The 12,226-nt window shown below is 38.7% G+C and overlaps 1 protein-coding gene across 1 annotated transcript in view; it reads right to left on the minus strand.

The window, feature by feature from the left end:
• The window catches only part of Ripk1 (receptor interacting serine/threonine kinase 1), a 45,277-nt gene that overhangs the window by 10,353 nt on the left and 22,698 nt on the right, over window positions 1–12,226 (minus strand). Inside the window, exon 8 of the mRNA XM_004628459.2 lies at window positions 10,874–10,950. Within this exon, the coding sequence (XP_004628516.1) occupies window positions 10,874–10,950 (77 nt within the window). The remainder of the gene's footprint in view (window positions 1–10,873; window positions 10,951–12,226) is intronic.

A 12,226-nucleotide genomic window follows, 5' to 3' on the forward strand; every position in this document is an offset into this window, starting at 1 on the left:
AAAAAATAAAATAAAATTCCCCCAAAAGTTAAAGAGCTTGCAAAACAACAGAGCTCGAAAAGTCATATTTCTTGGTTTTAAAACACACTGCAAAATTACAGCAGTCAAACCAGTGATGCTGGCATTAAGACAGACGCACAGTCAATGGAACAGAATGGAGAGCCCCCGAATAATCCTTCTCATACAGAGTCAGCTGATTTTTTGACAAGGGTGTCAGGACCATTCAATGAAGAAAACTGAATAGCTATATGCTACAGAATGAAATTGGAGCCTTCTATGTGTCATACACAAAAATTAACTCAACCACAATTCTTAGAAGAAAACAAGAGACAGCCTCATGACATTAGTCTTGGCAATCATTTCTTGATTGCCAAAAGCATAGACAACTAAAGTAAAACTGGATAAATTTGACATCAAGGTTAAAAACCTGTTCATCAAAGGATATGAGAGTGAAAACCTACAGAATGGTACAAAATTATAAAATATACATATTTGATGAGAGACGATTATCCAGGATAGGAAAATTTTATGATTCAACAAACAACAACCAAATCCAAATATTGGCAAGAACCCCAACAGTTCTCCAAAGATCATCTAGAAATGGCCATCAGGTGCATGAAAGGATGTTCAGCATCATTAGAGAAGCCACAAGGAAACACCACTTCACACTTATTAGTAGCTACATGAAACAAAAAACAAATAGTAATTATTGGCAAGGAAGTGGAAAATTGGAACTTCTGTGCATTTGGTGGGATTGCTATGAAAAGTAGCTTGACAGCTCCTAAAAAGTCAAACATAAGCCTGTGATCTGTTAATTCCACTCCTAGGCTTGTACTTCAACTGAAAGCAGGAACTCAGTGTTCATGGTGGCGTTAGTCACAATTGCTAGAAGCTGGAAATGACCCAGACGTCATCAGCGGATGGATGAATGTGTATACCGGTACAATGGAATAAAAAGGAATGAAATTCTGACACATGCTAGAAAATGGATGAACCTTAAAATCAGGACGCTTGGTGAAATATGCCAAACTCAAATGGGAAAATGTGATCTTTTAACGTTTTGTGTTGGTGTGTGCCTGTGTGCATGTAGGTACTGCAGACTCGACCAAAGCTCTGAGCCATATCCCCATCCCCTTTTGTTTTTATTGTAAGACAGGGTCTCACTGAGTTGCCCAGATTGGCTCCCAGCTTGTTATCTTCCTGCCTCAGGCTACTTATTTCTGTAAGCGACCTAGAATACACAAATTTAGGAGCAAAAATATTGTCACCAGGGGCTGGGGAAAGAGAACTGGCAAGTTATCTAACATGTGATTTTGTATCTAGGATAGTACTGAAGATGGATAGTGGTAGTTGCACAACACTGTGAATATACTTAACGCCGCTGAATTGTACACTTAAAACTAGGCTGCAATCGTAAATTTGTTATGTGTGTTTTACCACAAATATGAAAAATGTAGAAAATTATTTTTAAAGCCTACCCAAATTTTAGAAGTTAACTTTTTCTCCTCATTAAATTCGTTCTTGAAAGAGTATCCACTACCTAGGTAGGTGGTCAAAAACAATGGCTCAATGTTTTGCATGATTTAGTGAACGAAGGGATATTAATTTTGTTCCTATTTGTAGGATTTTGAATATTTACTTAAGTATGAATCACACGGAGTAGTGCCGAAGGGTCAGTCCTGCCAGTCCCCTTTCCTGTTCCTGCAGGCGTCATCCAGAGGAGGATGCAGCCGGTCACTCCCTCTCTGGGCATCAGCATGCACATTCTGGAAATACATACACATGTGCCTACGTACTTAACATTAAAAAGCCACTCCTAAGTACTGTCTGGTGACTTTTAGAAAACATTTAAGTGTATTGGTGCAAGTTACGTATATAGAATGATAGCATTCAGCATAGGGAATTTGTACCTGTACATGATACACCTTCATTTATCTTTTTTCCTCCTCTCATTCTAGTCTCCGCCTTTCAATCCCTCTTTCCCTATTTACAGAGCTTCTGTTTCCATTTTATTCTGTTCTCATTTTCCCCCTTCCTTCCTTCCCCCTCCCCCTCCCCAGTTCCTCCTTTTCTTTTGAACTGTTTCTTCCCATTTCACTGTTAGCTCTTGCACAATTTCTTATTTATACTTTGTTTCTCACACTAGGAAGACAATGCAATATTTATACATGTGTCTGATTTATTTCACTTAAGAGAATGGTCTCAAGGTTCATCCATTTAGCAATAAAGGTCTCAAGTTTATCTTTTTTTATGACAGAATATACTCCATTATATTAAAAAAAACCCATCATTTTTATCCATTTATCAGTTGATGAGCATTTGGGTTGTTTCCAAGATTTAGTTATTATTTCAAACTGTGCCGCTATAAAAAACATGGATGTGCACATTTCACTGTGGGATGATGCTTTTATTCTTTTGGGAAAATACCAAGAAAGGTTATAGCTGGGTTGAATGGGGCCTCTAATTCTAGTCTTTAAAGGATTCTCTACATCCTTTTCCCCCAGTGCTGCCAGCATTCGTTACTGGTTGATTTCTTGATAATAGGTGATGAAATCTCAGTGTTGTTTTAATGTGCCTCTCTTGAATGATCTGTGATGTGGAACATTTTTTCATATAGTTGCCATTTGTACTCTTTTATCTGAGAAGTGTGTATTTATCTCAGATGCCCAATTTTGGATTGGGTCTTTGAATTTAGGGGATCTGTTTTTTTTTTTTTTTCCAGTTCTTTATCTAGATATTAGTCTTCTGAGGAGTAACTGGCAAATTTTTTCCCCACTCTGTGGGGTTTTCTTTTCACTTAGTTGGTGATTTCTTTCTTCTTTTTAAAAATCTTTTATTTGGTACAGGGTCTCACTACACAGACTGGACTCGTACAGATCCTGTGCTAGCCTCCTTAGGATTACGAGGCATGTGCCCCCATGCCTGATTTTGGTGGTGGCTGGCACAGTGTGCCCATGGTTCCAGGGCTTGTGTGGTGTGAGGTACCAGGGATCAAACCCAGGTCTTTGTGTTTGCCAGACAGGTGCTTAGACCAGCAAGCTACCTCCCAGTCCCTGTTGATTTCTTTTGCATAGCAAAAGCTTTTTCATAAGATGAGATCCCAGTTGTTCTTTATAATACTTCCCATGTTATCTGGGTTTTGCTCATGAAGTCTCTGCTTGCACATGTCTTTAAGAGTTCTACCTATTTTCTCTTCCAGTAGATTTTCTTTTTGTTTTAATATTTAGATCTTTGATCATTTTGATTTCAGTTTAGTGCATGGTGATAGATAAGGATCTAGTTTTAGCCTTTGGTATGTGGAAAGCCAGTTTTCCAGCACCATTTATTAGAGGCTGTCTTTCTTCAAGGGAATGTGTTTGGCCCCTTTGTCAAAGCTAAGGTGGCTGAGTGTGACTGGGGTTGTTTCTGCATCTTCTAATATGTTTCACTGATTCTCTCGTCTTTTTTTTTTTTCTGGTCTTTTTTTGTCTGAAGTTAAATTATATTATTTGCAGTTGACATGACAATCTACATAGAAGAGCCCCAAAATTCCACCAGAAGACTTGTAGATTTAAAAACCAAATTCAGTCACATAGCTGGATACAAAGCCAACACTCAAAAATCAACAGCATTTCTTTACAAAAATAACAACTCACTCAGCAAGAAATTAGGGAAAAGTACTCTTCAAGATAGGATCGTAAAAAATGAAATACTCAGGAATCAAACTAACAAAGGAAATAGAAGACTTCTATATTGAAAACTGCAGTACCCCTATATTGAAAATTGAAAATTTTCAGGGATTAAAGAGGGTATTAGGGCTGGGGAGATGGCTCAGTAGAATAAGTGCTTCCCTGGCAGCGCAAGGGTCTGAGTTCAATCTCCAGTTCCACACAAAAAAAAAAAGGTTATCAGAAAAAAGATTTGTACTAATAGTGTTTGGACAGGATATCATGTCTGCATACTATATGATGAATAAGTACTATGGAGACAATATGCAATGTAGTAATTATTGTTACTGTCCTACTAACCTATTTTGAAACTGTCTCTTTGCTGTTTCTCAAAAAAATAAAGAGGATATCAGAAAATGGAAAGATATCCTTCGCTCTTGGGTTGGAAGAACCAACATAGTACAAGTCACCGTACTTGTAAAATTGTTGTATAGATTTAATGCAGTCCAACCAAAATGCCATTAATATACCTCATAGAATTAGAGAAAACAACACTAAAATTCACTGAAACCAGAAGAGACCTAGAATAGGGAAAGTAGTTCTGGGCAACAAATGCAAGCCAGGGTGTCATCACAATCCCTGACTTGAAGTTAAACTGCAGAGCTACTGTGACTTAGTATTTTTTAACTAAAAGGTCTTAAAGATCTTTCTGTGTCATTATGTTAGTTCCAACCTCTTCATCGCAATCATATGCAGTACTCTGCAGTTCAGGTTGTGATCTAGAGCATCTGTCTATGGACATCTGGGTGGTTTCTTATCTTTTACTCTAAGATGCAAACAACTCCTGAAGGCACATTTGTTAGCACTCATGTCAGCAGGACGAGTACTAAGCCTACAACTACAGCAAAGTTAACGTATTTTTAAGCTGACTGGAATTCTCCTTCAATTAGTTTATGATATGTTCATCATTCTGCATTTTCATCAAGATGTGCTATTACCAGTCTTTCAAAAATGTCTTCCTGTTTTACTATTACTGAGGTCAAATATATTTCCTCAAGTTTGCTGGTCAATTGTACTGTATTTCTTCTTTAAATATTCCCCTCGTATTTCCTGCCTGCTTTTCTCTCAGGTTATTTTTGTTTCTGTGGGTACTCAAGACTCATGCTGGATATCGATTCTTTGCTAAGCACACCTTCTTCTTTTAAACTACCTTTGCATTTTCATGAAGTCAAATACAATGCTGTTTTTCTTTGTAGCTTGTGAATTTTGAGTCTAGCTGAAGACTCAGATCTGGTTTTGGACTTCGCAGGAGAAAGGGAGGCACCTCTTAGGTCCTCCCCTCCAAGGAAGGATTTACTGTCTGGTAGAAAGCAACAGGATCAGCACACAGCCCCCAGTCTGCTGCCAGCACTTCCAGAGCCTGCAGCTGCTGGGGTCTGTCACCTGACATTCTGCCTCCAGGGGAACCCGGGGCTAGGGATAAAATCCTGGCCACTCTCAGCCTGAGGGTCAGCCAAATAGCTCAGTGAATTAAAGTGCCTGCAAGCAGGCTCGGGCTGGGGTTCGATTCCTGGGCCTGCCCCGCCCCCAGGCCACACGGAGACAACAATTGAGACTGGTGGTGCATGCCTGTAATCCCAGCTCTTGGGAGGCTGTAAACAGGCGGAACACTACAAGTCTGATCTAGTAGTAAGACTCTGAACACCCTGTAGACCCTTCCCTAATATACAAAACAAAACAAAAAACAGCATTCTCAGCCTGATGCCGACAATCCTGAGGGTAACATCTGCCCAACGCTCCTTGCTGGCCAGGCTGCTGGAAGTCTTTGTTAGGCTGGCCTGTTCTCTGAGCTGACCCCACCCTTTGCTCATTCTGTCTTCCCACTCCTTCCCTGCACTCAGGATCCAACCCAGCAGCTGCTTCTGCAGAATCAACTGGCAAGACTTGTTGATTTTTGGCTCTGTTGGCACACAGAGTAGGACCCAAATTCATTCTTACTAGTTTTACTTTAACACCACACTGTTTCAAGTTCCTTTAGAATTTCTGTTGCTTGGGGCTCAATGGAATAAATGCTTCCCTGGCAAGTGCAAGGGCCTGAGTTCAATCCCTGGTTCAGAAAAAAAAAAAAAAAAAAAAAATTCTGTGGCTATCATTATAAAAATTATTTTCCACACAAAGATAAGAATCAGTTTATTCCGTTCCATAAAGAATTTGGGATGTAAATCAAGACTGCACATAATGTACCCTGGGTTGCACATAAATGACCCTGGGGACAGGAGACAGTTATAGTGCACTGTCTCACATCCTTCTTTCCACCTGTAAATACTGTTCAGATATTAAATTTCTTGTCTGTCCCTTAGAGAAGTTCATCATGTCTGCTGATCTACAGATACCATCATGTCTGTGGGTTTGATTTGCATTTCTCTTATTATTGGCAAGGTTTTAATTATTTGGTATATTTACTGGCTGTTTGAATGTTCCTCTGGTAAAATGCCCAGACAATTCACTCATGTTTTAATGTGGTTACTTGTCCTTTTACCTTTGGAATATATAACAATTTTTTAGATGCTATGCAATCAAGTGCCTAATTACTTACATGTGTTATTGCCCTCCTCTTCCACTCTGTGACTAGCTTAAGCCTTTATTTTTTGACAAATAAAAGTTCTTTAATAAAAGTTATCAATCCTGTTCATTGTACTTCATATTTTTATATCCTGTAGAAAATTCCCTACCTTAAGGACATGAAGAAATACTCCTAAGATCTATCCTAAGGTATTTTTCAAGGGCTTCTCATGATCATGTCTTTCACGTTTACATTTCATTTCACAAATCAACTGGGAGCTGATTTTTTTGGCATAAGGTAGGAAATCCTAATTTCATTTTTGTCCCTTGTGGATAGCAATAGCATCAAGGCCATCTGTTGAAAAAACCATCACTTATTCACTGTTCAGCCATCTCTGTCAGAATCAAGTTTCTACGTATATTGAATCTCTTCAGGGTTTCTGAACTCTACATCAATGGCCTCCATCTACCCTATACCAGTACTATCTGTTTTTGTCATATAGCTTCAAAATAATTCTTCCTGAGAATCTGGTAAGGGAAAGCCTTCTCTGTTGGGAACCAGGCTGTGTAGGAGTCCAGCTGTTGAGCAAGGGCACTCTCTGGCTGTATTAGGAAAGAGTCTTTGAAGGCAAGATAACTGCTATTATTAACCCACTCAGAATTCACAGGTAGTACAGTGCCAACTTTAGAGAAAGGACAGTTTTCTCAATTAGCAAGATTGACTGGTTGGCATGTCTTTGTCCTGAGTTCTTAAGGCCCTGCTCAGTTTTGGGCCTTTTACTTCAGCTATTCCATGCGCCTCTCTACATGCCCATAATGTGATACCCAGCAAATACTAGCAATCCAAAGAAGGCTTCGTTTTAGTTCCATGAGAGTTCTGACCTTCTTGATCCCACCAACCATATTACATGTCTCTTTTATTTTATTCTTTACTATTCACTTGTCCAAGGCTTTAGGAGACTGAAGCTTCCTGTATATCTCTACCACTGCCAGTCTTGTTCTTCTAAAAGAATGTCTTGGTTATTCTTGTTTTCTTTTTTACATTTCCATTCTGAACCTATCAAGTTCTACACCTGTACCACTGTCTATATCCAAATTTGGGATTTTGGTTGAGACTGTATTCTTTATTTACTTATTTTTTAATTTAGTACAGGGTCTACAGGGTCTCACTATGTAGATCAGACTCGTAGTGATTCTCCGGTTTACTGCCTCCCAAACACTGGGATTATGGGCGTGTGACACCACGCCCAGTCTCAGTTATTGTCTTAGTGTACCTGGGGATGGGGCTGGCATGGCATGCAGGGGTTCAAACCCCGGCCACTGTGCTCCGCTGAAGAAGACGCTTTAGTCCGCTGAGCTATCTGGCCAGCCCGAGACTGTATTAGTTCTTAATTAAACCCAATTTGATAGGTCATTTTGCAAAGAAATGACCTCTTTCCAGTACCGAAAATTCCAAATCCCAAAGTAAATGTGATACTTTTTTAGTTATTTGTCTTATGTTTCTCAGCAAAGGTTTATACTTTGAGTTTTTACATAGTTTATAAGACTTTTTATTACTTTTATGCTACTGTAAATGGAATTTTTTAAAAGTTCATTTTCTATTTTTTATTTTTTGTATATTCGTCTTATAACTAAACCATACTGATTCAAAAAGCCTTGAATTTCTATCTACATATCCTATCACATATAAATAATGAATTCGTTTCTTACTTCCTGATCTTATCTCTTTTTCTTTCTACTGACATAATTAAGACCTCTAGGACCTTGCTGGCAAGAAATGGTGCTGGTAAGCACACTTGTCTTGTATACTATCTCAAACAAAAACTGTGAATGTTTTGTTAATAATTAAACTACTTTGTTTTGGTTGTTTAATCTAGACACCTTAGCATCAGACAGGGAGTTGTTCCTTTTTTGAAGTTGCTATTTTTTGTGTGTGTGCATGTGTGCACGGTCTCACTACGCAGCTCGGACTCATGGTGATCCCCCTGATTTCTGCCTCCCTCGTGTTGGGACTCCATCACTGGCTCAGCTTGCCTGGGGGCGGGGCTGGCGTGGCACGTGGTGCCAGGGAGCAAACCCTGGCCCCTGCGCTTATCTGAGCAAGCACTTAGTCCACTGAGCTAGATCACCTGCCCTGGTTGCTAGTACTTTTAACTACAAAATAAATACATCTTTTAATTGATTCTGTGTATCTATTGAAAAGCTACATTTTCCTCCTTTAGTAAGATATTGAAAGAAGGTATGGCTATGTTTTCCCACAAATTAAGAGAAATTTGTATTCTCAGCATTAATCTATCTTGTTTTCTTTGTTAGTAGATTGATAAGATACAGCTTGTTTATAGTTTATGTAGGCTTTTTCCATCAGTTCTGTTGAATGACATTGGTCTTTACTTTTTGTACTTTTTCATTGGGAATCAAGGGTATGCTAAGATTAGAAAATGAGTTTGGAAGGATTCTCTCTACTATATGGACAGATCTGTATCCAATTAAGATAACTTCTTCCTTGAATAGTCCTAGTTTCCTGATAAAACTATGTGATTGTGAGATTCTTTCTATGAAAAGATCTTTGACCACTGATTTGATCTCTTTCCATGGTTGTAAGAATATTTACAGTTTTTTTAAACCTCTGTTGAGTTTTGCTGTTAAACTTTTTGCCTTAGAAATGTGTTTATCTAGATTTTAAATTCAATTAATAAACCATCCACAGTATCTTCTTAATAAATGTGGCATGTGCAGGACTGCTAATGATGCCTTTTCATTATTTCAAGTGTCTGTTTTTCTTGATCAAGTTAAATTAGTCAATTTTATTAGCTTTTTAGAACCAGTATTTGGCTATTTTGATTATCAGTTGTTTGCTCTGTCATTCTTTTTTTTTTTTTTTTGTGGAACCAGGGATTGAACTCAGACCCTTGCGCTTGCCGGGGAAGCGCTTATTCCATGCTCTATCATTCTTTTTTTTTTTTTTATTTTTTTTTCTACAGTTTTATTGATAAACAGATAGCAATGAGACAGTTTCAAATCAAATCAGAAGTATCCATGCTCTATCATTCTTTTATGCTCTTTTTGTTATTATTTTTTCTAGGCTTTATTTTGATATCTTCACATAAATACTTCGCTAATTTTAGCCTTGCTTCTTTAATACTTACCTTTGAAAGTATACTACAAAGTACATTTTATAACTTTAAATATATAATGTTCCTGTTAACTGTTAATATTTTTTAAGTTCCACTCTTGCTTTCTTTTTTTTTTTTTTTCTTTGTGGTACTGGGGATTGCATTCAGGACCCTGCACTTGCCAGGCAGGTGTTTATGCTACTGAGCTAACTCCCCAGCCTCCCACTATTGCTTTTTTGACCAAAAGGGATTTAAATGTATATTTCTTTACTACTAACCTAATGAAATTTTCTAATTATGTTCCTAAAATGTAATTTCTAGTGTAATTAAAAGTCATTATTCTTTATATTAGCTTAGTTTTTGAAAATATTCTATTACATTTTAAATAATCATTCAAAGATATACTGTATAGTTCTGTACAGTATTTTACATGTTTTCATTAGCTCAAGCATGTTAAACATGTTCTTCAAATCCATATGCTTACTAATTTTGGAGGATGTGCTTGCGCTATCAGGTAGAGATACTTACAGTGACAGCCCCACCTGTGATTGAGGATTGCTCCATTTCTCTTTGAGTTCTGTCAGGTTTTGTTACCTTCTATCATTAGGAAATCATCCTGATTGTGTGAGGTAATACTGTTTTGCCTTAGGGAGTATCTTGCCTGATACCGCACTAACTCCTTCTTGCTTTACTTGAACGCCTTTATTTTTTTTAAATCCCCAGCCCTTTTTATTTTTTTGAGGTAGGGTCTCACTAAGCCAGGAAGTTGGCATGGCTGAGTTTGAACTTGTGAAGTTGCTGCCTGAGCCTTCCAGAGTACTGCATATGGCAAGGCACACCGTGTTCACTAGCTCTGTCTCTTTTATTAATGTGGGTACCCCCTCAAAATCTGGTGACTCTTGACTTTTTTATTGTTATTATTTATTTACTTATTTTGAAGTCTTGGTTGGCTTGCGTGGTTTATTTAAGCCTGCTTTTCACAGTTTGGGGTGTATGCTGCTCCTGCCCCGTGTACCTGCACGTAGGCAGGCTCTGCTCCTCCATTTGGCTAGCCAGCCCGGCTCTGGCCTGCCGCTCACCCCTTCTGCCTTGGGCTGCTGCCTCCAGTCCCTCAACATAGGGAAGGTTGGGAGGACAACTTCATTTTAGACAGCGCAAAGTTGGTTCCATGTGACTCCCCTCGCTGTCTGCCTGTTCTTCCAGGACTTCTTCTCAGAATGGGGTTTTGGGTTAGCATTTTTCCACCCTGTTGTACATCTCTGGTGTTTATTTTAAAGAACTGTTCGAAATAATTGATGTACCTGTGATACTTTCCATTCTTCCCCAGTGCTGTTTTGGTTTTCATATAGCTCTGTACATTTTCTCTCATTCATGAGTTTTAATAGAGAACTGGGTCCAATTTGTTCACATGATATTTACATATAATGGAAAATTTTGTTTACCAATCTAGTTTAGTTCAAATCTCAGTTAACAAGTCACACTGCTTTGCTTTTCATAATTAAGAAGATATGTATTGATATGTTAATATTTTGAGTCTGCTGTATTACCTACCTTTAAACTCTCCACATCTTTTTCTACAAATTCTTCAAATTCACTTAAGTAAATGGGCTTAAATTGCTCATCAATACCTATATGAGAAAAATAGTATTTTAATTTTCTTAAGTATTTTCTAAGACTAAAATATTTAACAATCGTGTCAAATTACTACTTACCTTAAACCTGTAGATAAAGCAGTGAAATAAAAACTTAAACTCCAAATCCCTGACTGATGAAGAGTAAATACCAGCGGATAGAGAGGGTTAGAAGAGCACTGAGCACTGCTGTTCCTGCCTGGCAGGTGAGCGTGCTCAGGATCCGAGTTAGCTCCACTGAACAAAGATGAATTAATTCCACGTTTTCATCCCTCGGGTATAACATTCACGAGAGATAGTCCATTCAAGGACTGGTTTTAAAGTTAGAGACGTCAGCCTTCAAACAAATGGGAAATTTCCAGTTCCAGGAAGATGGAGTGGCTATTTTTTTCCTTATTCCTACTAAGCACAACAAAAAACCTTGAATATATGTAAAACAAAAATATAGACATGCTGGAAGGTGCAGATTAGAAGACAGACCAGCTGGGAGTCACAGTCTGAGAAAACATACCCGAGTGAACAGCTGAGGTCCCTAGATCTTCTCTTTGCATCTTACATCCCAGAGTTGCAGCTTACAGCTAGCAACCCAAAATCATGCACACACACAAGCAAAATCATCATTTCAACAACCAAAGCTGGTTTGCTGTCCATATGAGTAAGCAAGGGGCAGCTTTGATTGATAACTGAATCCCAGCCAAACACCACAGGAAATAACTGAGTTCACCCTTACCCACACCAGGTGGACAGCCTAGGCTTCCAGCCTCATGAGATAATACCAACAATGCATACTGACACCTCCACTAGAGAGAAGCCAGGACGTTTTCATCCTACCAATGAGCTTCTTTACTCCTGTGCTGTCATGCGGGCCACAGGGGTCACCTGGACATGTATCCCATGAGGAGGAATTGGAGGAAGGCTGGGGAAAAGTGTGGACTTGCGCACCATTAGTAGTAGTAATGAAGTCCCTCCATCTTAGTGGAGTGGAGACCTTGGAAACTCTGCTAAACTTCCATCCCTCTCTAGTAGTGAAAAGTACCCTGTCTTGGGTGTCAGTGGGGATTGAGTGGGAACCTGGACTTGGCACTTCATTTTGGTGTTTTCAAGGCGGTAACTGGCATTCCCATGCCAGAACAGTGGAGGTCATGAGAATACTGGAATTTGTAAATCAGCTGAATAGAAGTGTGGGTAGCCTGGAAACCCTATTTGTAGCTGGTATCTAATATGGAGCTGACAGTATGAACTAAGTTCTTTAATTTGTGGAGTCTGATGAAAG

Source organism: Octodon degus, unplaced genomic scaffold, assembly GCF_000260255.1.
Source record: "Octodon degus isolate 3935 unplaced genomic scaffold, OctDeg1.0 scaffold00023, whole genome shotgun sequence".
Taxonomy (NCBI): Eukaryota; Metazoa; Chordata; class Mammalia; order Rodentia; family Octodontidae; genus Octodon; species Octodon degus.